The sequence below is a fragment of the Panthera leo genome, chromosome D1 (genome assembly GCF_018350215.1).
Source record: "Panthera leo isolate Ple1 chromosome D1, P.leo_Ple1_pat1.1, whole genome shotgun sequence".
NCBI classification, from domain to species: domain Eukaryota; kingdom Metazoa; phylum Chordata; class Mammalia; order Carnivora; family Felidae; genus Panthera; species Panthera leo.
In genome coordinates this window covers 26,244,990-26,263,132 of record NC_056688.1, presented here as the reverse complement: position 1 = coordinate 26,263,132, position 18,143 = coordinate 26,244,990, and the positions used below count along the sequence as shown (strand labels likewise).

Here is an 18,143-nt window from a genome sequence, read left to right as displayed (position 1 = left end):
CTCCACCCATATATTTTGAGTAGGGCTTTTTTCCCCCCACTTTCTATATTAGCAGTATAGAAATCAGAGATTATCTCCCAATATAATTAATCTCTATACCACCTAAAATGTGATTTCCTCTCCTCTGCCATACTATCCCATCCAAGAAGAGGTCTATTTCTCTGTTTCCTCATTTTTAAGTGCAAGAAATAATAGTATTAAATAAGTGTTTGATGTCATATTTAATTTTGGGTTTATATTTATTTTGTTTATCATTGTTATTACTGTCCTTTAATCAAGTTCGTCTCCATTTGGAGTTAAAAAAATCAGAGGTAGCGTGTACCTTCTCTTTGAGAAAAAAAAAAATCAGAGGTAGCGTGTATGTTTCTCTTTGAGGTCAAACAGTGAGTGCCTACTGACATCGGTGATTTCTTCTTCTTAAGTTAACCTACCTTCCAGTGTACACACCTCTTTCCAAGTCCATTTTAGTGGTAAGGACAATGTCTGAAGGATTCTCAGCGCCGTGACTGGATAAATATAGTGGGTAGGAAGTTATCATGAATCAAATTTATTTCATATCTCCCACTTCCGAAAGGGCTCCATTAGCTCAAAGGCTGCCTCAGACACTAGAAGCCTCATCCTAACCCAAGTGCCTAAAACAAAATAAGAGTGCACTGAGGCACCAAGAGAATCATAGTTTGTTCTTCCTGAAAGGTCTGGTGGCCCCCTGACCCTGAATAATTGAAAGTTCCGAAAGGTGTGAATTTCCAAGGCAGAATGTGTGACCACAATCGAGGGCTATGGTCATGTAAGTGCAGAACTTGTATTATTATTGCTATTATTTCCAGGGACAGACAAGAAGTTAAAGTCAAGTGAGAAGTATGTAAAAGTTTACCCAGGGGTTCCTGGCTGGCTCTATCGGAAGAGCTTTCTACTCTTTTTTTTTTTTTTTTTTAAAGTTTATTTATTTATTTGAGAGACAGAGTAAGCAGGTGGGAGCATGTGAGTGGGGGAGGGGAAAAGAGAGAGGGAGAGAGAGGATCCCAAGCAGGCTCTGCACTGTTAGCACAGAGACCAATGAGGGGCTCAAACTCACAAACTGTGAGATCGTGACCTGAACTGAAACCAAGAGTTGGTCGCTTAACAGACTGAGCCATCCAGGTGTCCTGAGCTGTGCGACTCTTGTTCTTGGACTTGTACGTTCGAGTCCCATGTTTGGGTGTAGACATTACTTAAAAATAAAATATTTTTAAAAAATAAAGAAAATAAAGAAAATGTCACCCAAACCTCAAGCTGAAAAATGTCAGTAATTTTGGTACTCCCAGACTCTAAAAAGTTTTCATCTTCAGATTTCCTTTGGGAAAACCCACTGAGGGTTAGGACAGCAAAGAAAAGTCCCCAGAATTCAACGGAATCCTGACTACTTTATTGTAAATATTGTTAACCCCTCTCTTGGTGCAGAAAAATCTTGCGTTATTTCTAGAAAGGGTCAGAAACTCAACCCTAGTTCCAAGAGCCTTGTCTCAATTTAAAAGCGTCCCTGCAAAATTTCCCAGTAAACTCCCACTTCCAAGGCCGTTCACACATCACAGGATGACAACAGAACCCTGGTCTGTGATGAATCAAAGGAGGTATTTTGTGGCCTGGAATAACTAAGATGACATCATATGTTGTGGATCAGTAATAACCGTTATTACACAACAGAGGAACCCTACTTCCAGTAGTCTAGTTCAAGGGTCTGCAAACTTTTCCTGTAAAGGGCCAGACAGTAAATAGTTTGGGTTTTGTGGGCCATACTGTCTCTGTTGCAACTGCTTCCCTCTGCTGTTAAAGTATGAAAGCCCACCCAACACAATATGGAAACAAGTGGGTGTGGCTTTGCTCCAATCTAACTTTATGGACAGAGATACTGGGACTTCAGGTAATTTCCACATGTCACAAAATAAGTCTTCTTCTTTTGATTTCTCTTCTTCCATTTACAACTGTAAAAACCATGCTGAGCTCATAGCAGTAGGAAAACAGGTGGCCGGCCAAATTTGGCTCGCCTTTGGCCTAGCGGTCTAGAGAAACACAGTAATCATGTACGTTACTACCCTGAGACTGCGTGGCTAATCTTGCATGAAGTCTGTGCATGTTCACCACACCTTTATCTTTGCAAAGCATTAAATTAGTACTCCTTAATCTATCACTCTTCCCCAACACATGGGGGAGTAGGTCTGCTTTATCAATAGCAGAAACTGAGGCAGTGAAGGGCCCGAGAAGGGTTTTCTGACAGGATTTCCACTTTGAACTCTGCTCCCACATGGCCTCTTTACATCAAGTACGTGCGATTTCCTGCCTGGCACTGCATGCATACTGTATTATCATGTAATAATAATGATCGTTTTGTGACCCAGGATGATGAAATTCTTTAATGCATCCTTACTATATATGATAATTAGGCAACATGAGTGGCTGGGCGGGTCACTGCCCGATCAGAAGCCATCAACGGCTGTCAGTGATGAGGAACGCCTCTGGTAATAAGCACGTACTCACAGGGCAATTTCCAAAATGAAATATTCCATTCTCATCTTTAAATCTGTTTTCCTGCTGGGGACAATACATGTTGAGCAGGCATCTAAGGACCCATGCTTCAGTCTTCAGTAGTATAACCCATTTCCTGACCCTTGACTCTTCCTTTCTCCACTTGCCAACATTCCTTCTCATCCCCAACCCATTTCTGCCTATGCCCCTACTACTGTAATAGACATATGTACACACTGCTTTTCTGAATTCATGGCTTTACCAGAAAATTCTCAACAAGCTGCCAAAAATCTCTATCTCCAACTGAGTCCTATTTCAACATTGGTTCTGAGGAATTCAGGGAACCAGTTGAGTCTTCTCTATCTCCAACTGAGTCCTATTTCAACATTGGTTCTGAGGAATTTAAGGAACCAGTTGAGTCTTCTCTATGCCAATCACTACCTCTCCATGGTGGCCTTAATGACATATCAACTCATTCTATTTCACCTGCTTCCACTTGGCCCCCAACCCACCACTGAAACTGAATGATGTCATTAGACACTGTTTGTAGGAATCATCGTGATAAATGGGTGGAGAGAGGTACCACCCTGTTCACTGGGGCTTCCTTCATACCATGGAAGGCGAGAACTCCTCATCAAGAGAATTTTTCTCACACTATGGAGGGGATTCACTGATTAAAGTATTTCATTAGCAGTTACTTATCTCCTAAGATACCAGTGGCTAGCTGAGAAACACAATTCCAGGAGAAGTCCATGTAAAACCCTTGTCCACACAATCCCATCCACATAACAGTCACCATTACCATTCAGAATGCAATCTTCAACTAGCCCCTCTACCAATTTAAAAGCTGTAGAACAGGGGCTTTATTTGGAACTCCCTGTGAATCACAGACCAATATACTAGGACAATGACTTATCTCCCAACCTACCTTTTCCCACATCACCTCAAAAAAGGTCACAACTGAATTATTTTTCTCTCTCAGTACTCTGAAATAAAAGAATATTCATATTCTCTTGTACAAGACTATCCCTAACTGTACTCTTCAAAGAAGAAAAGCATTTAAACTTGAGAAATTCTGCCACTTTTCTAAAACAGTTCTTGAGATACACAGCTGTATGATGAAACGTTTCCTACAGGTAATTAATCCTGAGCAACTCTTGTAAAAAATGACATAACAAAGCACAGTTTGTGACGATGTCGTGTTGACCTGTTTGTGCCACTCATTTAGGAATTTACAAAATTCTGAATTTATATCATAAAACAGAAAGGTGAGGGAATCAAACATGTCTATTCATAAAGACCTGAACTTGGCTCCCAGACCACCCAGGATGCAAGAGGCCTCAAAAGGCAGTTAGTGAAATGACATAATTCACAAGAATGCCCTAGAGTGAAGTGGTTTTTTTAAGGATATTTCGTTTTTCGTGAGTTTAATTCATCAAGGATAGTGATCTTTCTCTAAAGGACTGTGCTTCAGACAACCAAGACATGGTTATGATTATAAGATTATTGTTTTTAATCGAAGCTATCAATTACTGAGCACTTACACTCCAGGAACTATGCTAAAAGCTTTATATGCATTATCTCATTTAACCTACATGACTAACCCTATTAGGCAGTTAATATTATCTTTCCATTATAGATGAAGAAATTGAGAGTCAGAGAGTTTAAATAACTTGCCTAAGGTCAAACAGTGCCATCTGACTCAAAATCCATCCACAAGGATCATTCCATTAAACCGGCTTCCTATATTTGAGTCATAGGGTACAAATTATATCAATCTCACCTTTAAGCTGGTATCTACACTACAATGGCTCCCAAACTTGACTTTTCACTAAAATCATTACAATCTCTTTTTGAAAACAGAGTTTCCCAGAACCTACCCCAGCCCAATTAGATATAATGTGAAAAAAATTAGTCTCTTATTCTTTTTATTTTTTTTTTTTTAAAAATTTTTTTTTCAACCTTTTTTATTTATTTTTGGGACAGAGAGAGACAGAGCATGAACGGGGGAGGGGCAGAGAGAGAGGGAGACACAGAATCGGAAATAGGCTCCAGGCTCCGAGCCATCAGCCCAGAGCCTGACGCGGGGCTCGAGCTCACGGACCGCGAGATCGTGACCCGGCTGAAGTCGGACGCTTAACCGACTGCGCCACCCAGGCGCCCCTCTCTTATTCTTTTTAAAGTGATGCCAAACCAATAGCCAGATTTTTTTCCCCACTAAACTTAATAGTGAATATTTCATGAAAAATATTCCAAGTCTTAACTCACAAGGCAGTCGACTGGCATTTAGTGGTTAAGCATACATATTCTTTCTCTCTGGTTCACAAGAGTGAATGAATGAATGAATGAATGAATGAATAGCAATTCCACCTTTGACCCCCACAGAAAAGCTTTATTCAAAGAATCATAGCTCATGGAAACACCTTAAGAAAAGAAGCCTTGGGAATGTCATACTGAGAAGGACACTAGTATCCAGGGGCAAGGAGATGTGTTCAGAATCACACAGCCAGAAGGCAGTAGGTCCACAATCTCACTCCAAAGACCTTATGGCTTCTTAGAATTTGTCTAGAATCATTCAGAGACCCAAATAATCACAGGAAAGGAAAGACTGGAGGGCACACACTAAATGATTGGCAATATGTGTAAAGGAGTTACCAGGTTCAAAGTAAAGTCCTTCACATTCGTTGGGCCTTGCTTTATATAAAGTACAGACTTTCTATGGACTCCATGGAAAGGGACAAATGTGACTTCTAATTTATGCATTTTCATATGATTATATACAGTACGGAGCTTTGTACTGAAAGAAACAGACCTGAGTTCCAATCTCAACTCTGCCACTTACTCATGTGACCTTGTTACTATCTATTTCTTAGTGTCCCTGTGTCTCATCTTTCTCACTGGAAAAGCAGTGATCACAACTATTACAGAGAGGGTCTCCCTTTAAGGTAAATGCCTCAATGCAGGAATGTGTCTGCCACGCGGTTACCATTTATAATTATTTCTATTTCAACTTTGCAGTTACCTGACAAGTGAAACACTCTGCTTATGCAGCTAATTGTTCTAACTGCCAAGGTTCAATGTCCCAGTTTGAAAAAAAACAAAACCGGAGCTCCCACAGAATGCTCCTCTATGCTGTACTCTAAACTGAGGATTGAAAACATGCTTCCAGAACACACAGCTGTCTAACGTGCTAAGAGCAATAATGAGTTGCCATGATATCCAGGGATAACACAATTAACAACGTCCTCCAAAACAATGTCCTCTGGGGCGACTTACCAATTATTTCAGTAAAATGTTCAGTCATGAGAAGAAAAGGAAGCTGGATTGGAACTGGGAGGATTCCTACCTCTCTCTCTCAGTGAAACTTGCTGAAAAGTAACCGTAAATATTCTAAATCCTTGCCTGTCTTTTCCCAAGGAGTTCCAAACAGAAGAGCCAAGGTGGACCTGTTGGATTTGTTGCCAACAAACAGACTTCCTCGCGTGGCAAGAACAGGTCCTTCTGCATTTTATCCTACTTAGAGCATCCTGCGGCAGCTCTCTGGAACTTTTTCTTGATAATGTTTTCTCCATTCACTGCCTCCAGCCCAGCTGGTCCCTTTTACGAGGAGTAAGATTTCACTGAAAAGATCCAGAAGGTTGACTGAGTAAGACACGGTGAAAATTTCAGCCCGTCTGATCTACTCTGGCCACTGCAAGTGCCTACATGGGTTAAGATAAATTGCAGAACTTGTTCCTGCAACTCGTGGAAGTCTGTTCATGGACAACAAATCTGACAGATCCACCGTCCCTTCAGTCATGTCCAATTTGGCCACAGTCCTCTAGATGTGGTCATTAATTCCTGCTGCTGACCGTGGCTGCACTGCTGAGCACCGAAGAAAGCCCTGTGGCACTGTCTACAGATCGTCCGGGTGGGATGTGGGCCCTACAGTACTTAGATTTCTTTGCTTCTCTGTATGTACAGTTGACTCTTGGACAAGAAAGAGTTTGCAGTGTGCCTGAAAATCACCATCTAACTTCTGATTCTCCCCAAAACTTAATTACTAATAGCCTTACCCACAACCTAAGCAGTTAACACATATCTTACATGTTATGTGTATTATGTACTGTATTCCTACAATCAAGGAAGCTGGGGGAAGGAAAATGTTATTAAGAAGATCATAAGAAAAAATACATCCACAGGGCTGTACTGTATTTATATATACAAAAAAATCCATGTGCAAGCGGACCTGTGCAGTTCAAACCCGTGTTGTTCAAGAGTCAGCTGTACTGAGGCAGAGAGGGGTGGTCTAAGAAGGGGAAACGCGTTGGCCAACTCCCGTTTGGGCCACACTGAAGAATATTTTCCCTTTGAGGGATGCAGAGAGATAAAGCCCCCAAAGGCCACATTTTTGTCAAATATCTTAACAGCAGTATTTCTAAATTGGAACTATTTTGCAGAGAAAAGAAAAAAGGTCTTGGATGTTAAGACAGGCTGAGCAAAGCACCTGCCACCACAGTTGTCACTGTAGAGTAATATGGTCTAGGTTAACTTCTCCAAACCACAGGATGGCCATTTATTATTCCTAACACACAGCTATCTATGTGATTTCCATGGTAACAGTTCTCATCCCTTCTTAACAAGCCTTGATACCACATACCAAAGTTTTAAAATCAAATCATGGGTCCAGGGTGCTTGGGTGGTTCAGTTGGCTGGGCGTCCAGCTCTTGATTTCGGCTCAGGTCATGATCTCATGGTGCATGGGTTTGAGCCTCACGTTGGGCTCTGTGCTGACAGTGCAGGGCCTGCTTAGGATTCTCTGTCTCCCCTCTTTATCTGCCCCTCCCCATGCTCACTTGCTCTCTCTCTCTCTGTCCAAATAAATAAATAAACTTTAAAAAATAAAAATAAAAAATAAAATCACAGCTCCAAAATATAAGGAGCACTCGGTCATTTCATATGGCAATACCGACATCATTCTTCCCTCTAATAAGCTACATTTTAATTTAGATTCTTTGGTATTCACAGCTATCCCCAGACAATTGTTTTGAAGTTAAATTGTCACTAGCAATGGACAAACCTTGCTCAAAAGCCAAGGGTGGCATATCGTATCAGCAAATACATACAAATGCAAGATACAAAAAAAAAAAAAAGTTATTGTGATTTTAAACATCACTAAGAAGAGAAAAAAAACCCTAATGACTCTTGCTTGCATGATTATGGATGTATATCTAAAACAAACACTTCTTGGAGCAATCACCTCCTAGTCCTAGTGCCCAGCTCAGAGAGCGCTTACTCATATGCCAAAGTATTACTTGGGGAAACGGCAGCTATCCTGGTGATAATAGTACCCCCATCCAGCCAGGGGAGGTTAAGTGAGATCCAAAAGCCAATTACATTAGCTACAGTGGTTGTTTTAGTGAGAGTTGTACACATGTATCTAATTATAAAGTGTTTTTATTTCCCCACTGTGAGACTGCATACAAGGTCTGCATTTAAAAGCTTCCCCTGTTTCAGGGCAGAAAAGCTATTAAGAAAGCCATCAAAAGGTCCACAACATTAAGAGTTTCATGGACATCTAGGGTCTCCCATACTATCATTTTTCAATGTTTATATTACGAAAAATTTCAAACACACAGAAAAGAATAATGTAATGAACATCTGTATACCCACGACCAAGCTTTGTTAAATCTCGATGTTTGGCCATATTTTACATTAGGCCTTTTCTTTTCCTTAATAAACTATGACATAGGACAATAAAAACCTGTGGGTGGCCTTCCTAATCCCATACCTTTGCCTCCCTCAACAATATGTATCAGTCTCAGTCTGCATGTTTTCAAGCAGCATATAAATGGTATCAGGCTGTAGGTATCAATCTACAATTTGTTTTTTTCTCAACACTGTATTTCTAAAACTTATCCATATTCATACAAATAGATCTGGTCCATTCATTTTCGTTGTATAGAATTTCACTGCTTAAAGGGAGCACATGTACTTTTATCCTTTTTCCTTCTGAAGGGCAGTTTGATTTAGATTTGTCACTATCACAAACAACACAAAAATGACCAGTCTTAAACAGGTGTCCCTCTGCACACATACAAGGCATCAGCCCAGAGGGGGAGCGGGGGCTGGAAGGTACATGTGTATCTGTAGCTTTACGGGTATTGCTACACTGCTCTCCGAAGGAATCGTACCGAAAAAACATTCCCACCACCACCAGTGTATGAGAATGTCTATCGCTGTCATCGATCAATAGAGTCAGATTCTTTGATTTCCACCTATCTGATGGGTGTGAAATGGTATCTCATTTTAATGTGTGTTCTCCTGATTAACAGTAAGGCAGAACATCCTTTCATCTTTACCATGTGGATACTCATTTCTATGAACGGCGAATTTTTCTACCTGCCCTTTTTCTCATTGCTTTGTAAGAGATCTTTCTGTGTCCTGTGACTTTGGGAAAATTACTTCTCGGCTTTCCATTGGTAAAGTGGCGATAGTAACACCTACGTCTTAGAGATGATCTGAAGCTGATCATAGAGCACTCAGTCCCATGCTTATTACACATTAGGCATTCAAAAAAACCAGTCACTCTTTCTATGACTGTTATGAATGTGAATAAGAAGGTTCAGTGTATTTCTAACATATCTCAAGTTTATAGCTGCCTTTGGGATAAATAAAGCAGGATTCCGGAAGAGGAGTCTGGGCAACTCTCTGTGCCCAAGCTATTTCCCCACCACAGAAGAGATAAAACGAGGACTCTGTTCTTTGTAAGTTACCATGAGTTAAATGTACAAAGTCGCTTCCTATAGATATTGCTTAAACTAAACATCTACCTTGAACTTCCTTCAGTCTATAAGCGGCTGTGCTCCGGTCTGTGAAATGACCATAATCCTGAATTTCAACAAAGGTTATGTTACAGAATGAAAAGAACTCTGAGGAGAGGGAAGTGGGTGGTGGAGGCTGGCAGGTTCATCAGTATCAGGAACTCGCCGGGTATTCCTGGGGTGGAAATACAGCCACGACTTCATGAGACTGCACCAAGCCCAAGACCATTCCATTTTCCCACACTTCATAAGCGATCCTTGAATAAGAAAAGCCAAAGGACCGTCATCATATCACTGATCGCACCTAAGGGTTTTTGTTGTTGTTTTTTTTAAATAGTGACACTGACATCGCCGAGGCGGCAGGCAATCCTTTTCAATGCACATTGTGAAAATGTTTATCTATCCCCAATATCGAGAGGAACATGCTGCTAAGGACGTGCTGGTAAGCTAGAAGGATGCAGTAAAAAGGAATCACGTAAGCCTGTCTGCTTGAACTCTTAATGTATTTAGTTTCATGGCGAGATCCTCCCAGATTGGCTTCTATTCAGTCGTATCTTGACCTTTCCTTGGAGAAAGGCCATGTTCATCTTTATGAACTCTGCCAGTGGAGTCAGAAAGCATATATAGCTGTTCTCCAGGCCTATCAAGTAGTCCTGACATCAGCTTCAGCTGGTGACTGGCAGGGTCCCTTTTCAGATGTACTTGCACATCATCTAACGTTCAGAATTATCTCCCTCCGTATTCAGTTTCAACTGGCACTAAAGAAACCAGAGACTTTCTTTTGCGACTAAAGTGAGGCCCTCTACCCCCCCCCCGCCCCCGCCCCCCCGCATCTCCTCCAGGGCAGTCATGTGTAAGAGTCAACTCTAGCCCAAACATAATTAGACCATCTTCTGATACCTATCTAGGAGCACTGCTTTCTTCCTTAAACGTATGCCAAGTTTCCACTTTCGAGAAGTTAAATTGCCATATAAAAATGCCCTGGTGATGATGAGTAATTAGACACTGTAATGGAAAATTAACTGTGTTTTTATTTAGAGCATTCATTTTCACAAGACTTTTTTTTTTCTAACTGCTATTAAGCTGCAATAAAAATAAATTAAATCCTGAGAGTTTGCAAAGGTTTTCTGGTTAAAAACAAACAAACAAACAAAAACTTCTCATTCTGGAACCGTTTGTTTTGTTAATATCACCAAGTTTATACAAGGTTCTGAATTGAACCCCATTATTAATACATTCTGATGTCAATTTTAATCCCGTCAACTGTGCTGTAGAGGAAGAAATAACCACTCCAATCTCACAGGCAGCTAACGCAGAGACAGGCACCAGAGAGGCAGCCGAGAAGGGCTTGTCACATGCGTCAAGGGCCTTCACCCAAATAGCCACAGTCCCTCTCTTTTTCCCACTTTGTCATGCTGCTTCCGAGGGAAGTGGGCCACTTACAGGCGTGGTTCCTGACAGTTCGGAACACCCGTAGGCTCTGGGCAGCCCTCGGTGAAGAGGCTGATCCAGCTGTGAACGTGGGGTTCATCTCTGGTGCCACACTGAAAGCACCAGCTCCATGAGCCGCGGTGTAAACCAGCATTCCCCAAAGAACGATGTCAAAGGAGGTTTAAATCTGTACATCTCAACCCAATCCCTACAGCCCCTCTGTTCCAATCCTCTGGTCCCACATTCCACTGAAAAGTTCATCAGCGGGTTCGGCCACAGGCCCTGGGTTAACTTCAATTTGGAGCTGGATTCACACAGCCCGCACACTGGCGGGGCAGGTTCTGGGACACCCACCAAAGTTCACAGGATTAGTACAGATGAGGGAGACTCAGATCGCATGGCCTACCTAAGCTTTTCATCTCTGTTCCTCCCAGACTGCAAAACAACATGCACATGACACCTAAAAATGCTTTTGGCTTGACATTTTTTCAGTCTCCCCTCAGTGAATGCTGAATGCTGGGCAGGGCCCAGACTCTGGGTGGCTCGTTTTAAGGGGTCCGGCACGTATGGAAGCAAAATCAACTTTAGCCATTTACTATCCATGCACCGACAGGTATCTCAGAAGCCCCATGAGTTCTGCTGGGGGGTGGGGGGGAGGTCATGCTGAAGGACAGGGGCTTCGTGCAAGGCTGAATGGAGAAGTGTCAGGAGTTCTAGGGAAACCCGCTCTTTTACTTTTTCCCTACTCCTTCCCTTTTCTTTTTTTTTTTTTTTTTTCATTTTAATCTCTCCTTACAATTTAAACAAGCTTTTATAATCCTTACTGCTTTCCTATAGATTCTTGGGATAGATATATTCAAGCTAACAATCTTTTCACTTAGATTCCCTAGGTAGGTTAAATAAAGCTAGCAACTTTATGCAGTCCACGCTTGTATCCAAATGCAGTTTTAGTCGAGAGAGGTACAACCAACAAGAACTTGAGCAGACTGGCTTCATTAAGGAGTTACTGTCTACACCATTTCATTTTGGTTGTATTTAACGGGATTAATATGATAGTTCGGTTGGTGATAACACCCTTTAGGTGGAGTTCAAAGACAAAATTCTACATGGTAAGCAAAAATATTAAATTGTCATAATGTTCCCCTATCCCAATTCCAAACTGCCCATCATATGTTCTAGAGAAGAACAAAGAAGGGCTCAGTAGTGGGTCTACAGGTAGTTTAGAGGAATGTTTAAAGTATCCCAACTGTGAGTCAAGATTTACAATAAACTTAAACACAAGGACTCAATAACAGTGCCATCACCAAGCAAGTATAAATATCTGTAGAATGAAATTATTAAATTAAATGATACAAAAGACTGTAGACATTTGGAGAGGCATTTTAACATGTGAACTATACATTCTCCCATGGGTTATTAGGAAAATCAGAACCGGAGAAGAAGCTGCTAATAAACTCTATTCACTAGTTCAAACTGACTCCGAAGGGTCCCCTGAGCCTCCCTGTTTAACAAAGGAGTTACAAAATTTAAGGAGTAAATGAGACAACAGCTGAGGATCCCAGAAGAGCGCAGCTCCAAATATATTCTGACCCTGGATGAGTCCTATATCCTGTGCACCCCTCATTTTATTTACCCTTAGAATGGGAACAGGAGAAGCAGTTATAAGTAATTGCTAATAAAAGCCTATTTGCCTCTGGCAGAAATGCAAATGCTTGGTGATAATGATCATTCTCCCAAACCCCAGTTTACATTTTTCCATTAACATTTCAGTCCTCAATGCTCAGGTTCCCAAGATCCTGTGGGTTTTAGTCTTAGACTAACAGACCAAGCTGAGATTTGGGGAATCACGGGAGCCAACTCCACAAAGCAATAGCTGGCTGTCCAACTCCCAAAGAAGTCATTACACATGTCCCCACCTCATTTCATTTTTCACTGGGATGACACCGAATCTTTGTGATCAAAATGAACCCAAGGACACCACCCGAAAGAACTTGTTTCTCTTGGACCCACCAAAGGATAAAATGTTCTCAATGCCATCTCTTAAGATAAACACCCTCCCCAAATGCCCCTTTTAATTGGCTGGTTGACTGTCCCTTGGGTGTGAGGACACGGATTTATCCCAGGTGTGTAACCAAATTGGAAAAGTCTTCTCGATTTCTGAGTCCCCTAACAAGAAGGGCAGCAGTGCCCAGTGTGGACTGAAAGTGTCTAAGCACTGATGTGACCCCAGCACTTCACAAAAAAAAACTATATTCTAACTGGGGAGATTAGATTAGATTCTAACTGTGACCTCTGTGATCCCTTCCAGCTCTGTAACCGCAACAGTCAGCTCGACACGACTGGCCACCGAAGGTCACCGGGAAATCCAACAGAACCATTCCACCGGAGAAGGAGAAAGGAATTAGCCTATAGGTTTTGGTGGATTATTTAAAAAAGCCCTGTGCTGGTCACAGGCTGAAAATGTCCTAAATATCTACAATTCACCTTTCCCCCAAAATGTGCATGTGCAAGTCTAGGGCAATTCTAGGTTATAAGCATAAGCAATTATAATAAAACTCTAAGTAATTAGCACAGTAGGTTGGTTTCTCGGCATCCCCATGAAAACCCGTAGGATAAATTGTATCCTCGTTTTTGTGAAGCAGGCTATTCATCGTTTCCAAACAATCCTCAAATTTAGAAACCGCCTGTTTCTAAAGGTCAAACTGAAAGAGCCTTCAAAAACGACTCTGCCAGTATCTTTGCAATGGATTCCAGCCTGAGGAACCAGATTTCTCCAAGCTACTCTTCCCCCCAAGAAACGTTAATCACAACCAAAAAGGTGAAATAATGTACTCAAGAGTTAATAGTATTTATGACATCCTCAACTGCACCTCAGTTTTGGTTTTTAATCTGTCAATGTTCTAACACGTATGAGAGAATGTTAATGGATTTCTAAACGGCAGTATATTCCCATTCTAATTGGGATTGCTGTTACCAGATTTAAACAAAACAACACAAAACAAACAAAACACGTTACACACTAAATAAATTCCAAACATATTTCACCCCTCATAGATGGTCTGAATAACAAACTTTTTTTTTTTTTTTTTCAAATGGAGGCTCTCTTTGGGCTTAGTTGGTTTTTTCTTTTTTTTTAATTTTATTTTAAATTTAATGACAAATGTTCCTTTAGCTTGGCCTCAAAGGACAGGATTCCCGTCCTCCCTGCCTATTTTGTGATGTAGAACATCTCTTGGGAAACTTCAGTAAATTTAGAGACAGCCTCCTAAGCCTAAAATTACTGCATTTGTAATAAGAAAAGGCTTGTTAAAACAAACAACAATTTTTTTGGAGGTGAGTATTCCATCAAGGTTAGAGTGTCGAATAATAAATGACTGTCAGGTGATGATCTGCCTGATGAAAAATGTTTCCATTTCTCAGTTTACTTGAATACATGTTCCTCTGCCTGAGGAGATTCAGTACCATAAATTGGCATCTGGATTACTAAATCTAAACAACAAGGACTACTTAATTATGTAGAGGCTTTTTAAATGCTGTGACTTTTGTTCCACCCCAATTTTATATGCTTATTGTGCAGGGTGGTAACTTTTTTTTATTCTTACTTCATTATCTTACCAGGCAAGGTTCACTTCTGGTAGTTATTTAAATCTTAAGAACAGCAAACCAAACGATGAGAAAGTTCAGTAATTTTAATTCCAATTTGTGCCTTTCACTTGATTTGAACTTTTTACACATCAGTTCTATGAAAAGTGCTAAATAATTATCTTTATCCAGCAAATGTATATTTACATATATAGTTGTATGATGAATGCCAGCAACTTATTGCCAGTTTTTTAATTAATAAAAAAAGATTAAGTTTATCCAGTCTAAGATTTTTGATCTTGAACATAACTGTTAAAAACAACAAAAATGCTTTGAAAGTGTGGTATTTGCAAAACCCTTGAGAAGTCACTAATGGGATTCCCATGATCTAATACACGTAAGGCTTTAACTGTAATTGTAAACCCACTAAAGGCTTATGATCCGAAAGTATGGACTATTGTAGCCAGTTTTTATGGGCTTAATTCCACTGGCAAATCCCAGTTTCTATATTTTAAATCTCAACGAGAGCAAAATCATGACCTTTTCAAAAGAACAATCTAAAGAAAGTAAACACTGAAATGATAGGGCAAGAAAACCATTACCAACAACCATCCTTTCATACAAACCATCAATGAACTTCAAAAGCACAAGGCTAAGCAAAACTTTCAGCTCGTGATATATGTACAATTCACCCTTAACAGTCTCAAAACTACATATGAATCAACTTACTTCCTTCCGACTGATTTCCCATACAAGGTTTAGTGAAATACAGAACTTACTCAGCCCGTATTAATGACTGGACCTCTGTTTTCTGAGCAATTTATTCTTTTTTTTCTTTTTTTTTTTTTAGCATGTTATTACTATGATCCAATTCTGTGACTGCTAAAAGCCAGGAAAACTGCCTTCAGGACAATACACAGCAGAAAGTTGCTAAAAATTGTGCCGGCCCTGTGTCACACCTAGGTGTTCAGATTTGTTCTGTTTTGTCCTAGGGTCCTGCAGGAGGGCAATGTCTTAGCAGGGTGCATTGAAATTTGTGATTAAATCTTATTTTTCCTCAAAGGTGTCTGAGTTATTATAGCAAATGATAATTTATGCTCATTACAAGATTCAGTCTACCTCCCCTACCCAATATATATGTAGTCTATTCATTCGAGGGTTTGTACATGGCAGACGCATAAATGTAAAAATATACACATCAAGGATATCTACCTTGTTCCTAAAGTGTCTTAGTTGTTTCTTGTCTCATATGCTTCTTGGTTCTTAAAATTCGGGATTGCAAGTCTTGTGATGGCCTATCAGGCCTAATCCCACCTTACAGATAAAATTTATTTTACGAAGGTATAACTGAGTATAGTATTCATCTTAGAACCAAATACATGTAGGAACAACTTGCTTTTGAAATAACTTTGCTGTATGTATTTACACACATACTGACTGTCCTAAAGGGACAATCCAAGAAACTAAGGATTCCAAGAACCATGTACTAGAAGCTTCAGGCCTGAAAGTTAAAAAAAAAAAAAAAAAAAAAAAAAGTCTTTAGAAAACACTGCCAGCAATAATAATAATAATAATTAAATAAAAACACTGCTAGCTCTTCGCTTTACTTTTTCAATATAACTAAATTATTTCATGGCACCCATGCCACAAACATAAACTCAAAGTTCCTTTTCGTTGGGAAATACTAAATTTTTACCTTCAGTTGAAACCACAGCTGATAACTTATTTTTTTATAAAAGTTGCTTCAACTTTTTTTTTTTTTCTATGCCTGCATTTCGACAGCCTAAATCCTTTGAATGCCAGGGTGCACTTTGAAACTTGGAGCTTCTCTTAATGCACTCAAAGCTTCAAAAATGCCTTTCGACTTCCTTTCCACACAAACCTACGACTTTTTCAATGTATTTATTAAATGTTATCTTTCCTATTGGCCTGAGTTAGCTCTTATGGATAGAGGAAACCAGACGTGAAGAATGTTTTTATTGTTATGCCTGTTGTTTTCTTAGTCACTTAAAACAAAAAGAGGTGACCTCCTCAGCTTGCATGCACCACAACGCGACGTCTTCCAGAACTACCGCCACAGAGGGAGATCCTTTTAAGTGAAGTTCAAGGATTTCTGGATCTTGTGGAGAACCTCAGGATACTGATTAACTTGTAAAACTCCCAGGGGAGACAAGAGGAGATTGGACAAGTTAACTCGAGGCGAGCCGCAACACCACGTCCTGAAACAACGATTCAGGCGTTGAACCGGGTCAAGTGTTTGAACTTTCCGGCCGAAAACCACAGCGGCGCTGGGAAGAGGGCAGCTTTTCTCCCGCGGGCAGGATCGCCCGCGCTGCAGTAGCGGCCGCTCCTAGGGGGCCGCTACCTACCTCCACTCCACTTCCAAGCTCGCGATCGACACCTTGCCCGGCCCTTCCCAGGTCGCGGACGCCTGTGCGATGCCCGCCGCTGCCTAGTCTAGCCCCCCACCCCGGGCCGGCGCACAACAGAAGAATCCCCGCGACCCTTCCTTTCGCCCTCCCGCGGGAGATCGGAAGCGGGAAAGCTCCCGACAACGGCGCGAAAGCTACCGCACCCCACTAACCACCACCATCCCCGCTCTGCGGCGGCGCGTCTTACCGGTACAGGAATGCAGGGGCTTGGGTCGCACGACCAGCGACGGGCACACGGAGTAGAGGGAAAGTTTCTCAAAGTAGTCGCAGGTCTCCTTGGAAAGGATCTCGTCGATCATGAAAGTCTTGTAGCGCCGCCTGGCTGCTTTGAGTTGGCCGGGCGAGCTCAGCCTCAGCTCCGCGTGGCAGTGCATGGTGAGCCGGGGAGAGCGCCGGCCGGCCGGGGCCGCGGGGGCTGGCGCGCCGGCGGGGACCTCAGCCCGGCTCCTCGGCCGCCGGGGAGGCGGCGGGCTCGGGAGGCGCGCGGAGGGGAGCGGGCACCGGGCGCGCCGGCCGCGCGTCTAGATCAGCATCTTCGCGGAGCCTTTTTGGGACAGCGCAGCTGTCAATCAGCTCGCGCTTCCTGCGGGGCCTGGTGCGGAGCCGCGCCGAGGGCCGGCCGCCGAGGGGCGTCGGCGCCCACCCCACCCAGTCCGCCCGTGCGAGCCGGCCGCGGACCTGCACGCCTCGAGCCCGCCTCTCTCGCTCGCCTCCTCCCGCCTCGCGGCGTCTCGCGCTCCTCTGCCAGCCTCTCTATTTTAAGACACTCGCTTTGGCTCTCCACCCCGCCCCCCTCCTGGGACGAGCTCCAGGTGTGTGTGCCGAGGGTGCGCGCGCGGGTGTGCGCGCCGTGCGGGGAGCGCGCGCCGCCCCCGCCCGCGGGCCAGGCTTCGGCCGCTCCTCCGCGACGCGACCCCGCGCGCCTCCTTGGAGGTCCGGTACTCTCCACCAGCCACCCTGGGCGGGGGGCGGGCAGGCGCGCCTAGTTCTCCCGCTAGGAAGAAGTCGAGTCCTTGCTGAGGCTCCCGAGGCTGCGGGCCCCAGGGCCGGCGCCCCGATGACCCGGGGGTCCTTATACCCTGTTTCCCAAGGACCCTCGGCGCTCCCTCGAGTTCCCTCCACGCGCTTGCCCCCAGCGGAGCCGCAAACCTGACCGCCCCCCACGAGATCCCAAACCGTAAATGACCCTTGCCCCGACCGTTATCCCAATAATGAATTGTAAAAATAAAAAGTAATCCCCCAAAGGCGTGCGTTCTTTTTTTTTTTTTTTTTTTTTTTTTTTTAAGTTTTAGCAAAAGGTTTTAAACCGTTTTCGCCGCCGGAAGAGCCAGCGCAGCACGATCCCGCGGTGCCTGCGGGCCCTCGTGCCGTCAGCCCCACTCGCGGCGGCTCA

General features: G+C 42.7%; 1 protein-coding gene across 1 annotated transcript in view; it reads right to left on the bottom strand.

Moving 5' to 3' along the window:
• Positions 1-17,558, bottom strand: part of BARX2 (BARX homeobox 2) — a 76,316-nt gene extending 58,758 nt beyond the window's left edge. Inside the window, exon 1 of the mRNA XM_042905126.1 lies at positions 16,938-17,558. Coding sequence (XP_042761060.1) covers positions 16,938-17,124 — 187 coding nt within the window. The 5' untranslated portion in view covers positions 17,125-17,558. The remainder of the gene's footprint in view (positions 1-16,937) is intronic.
• Between the last annotated feature and the right edge of the window lie 585 nt (positions 17,559-18,143).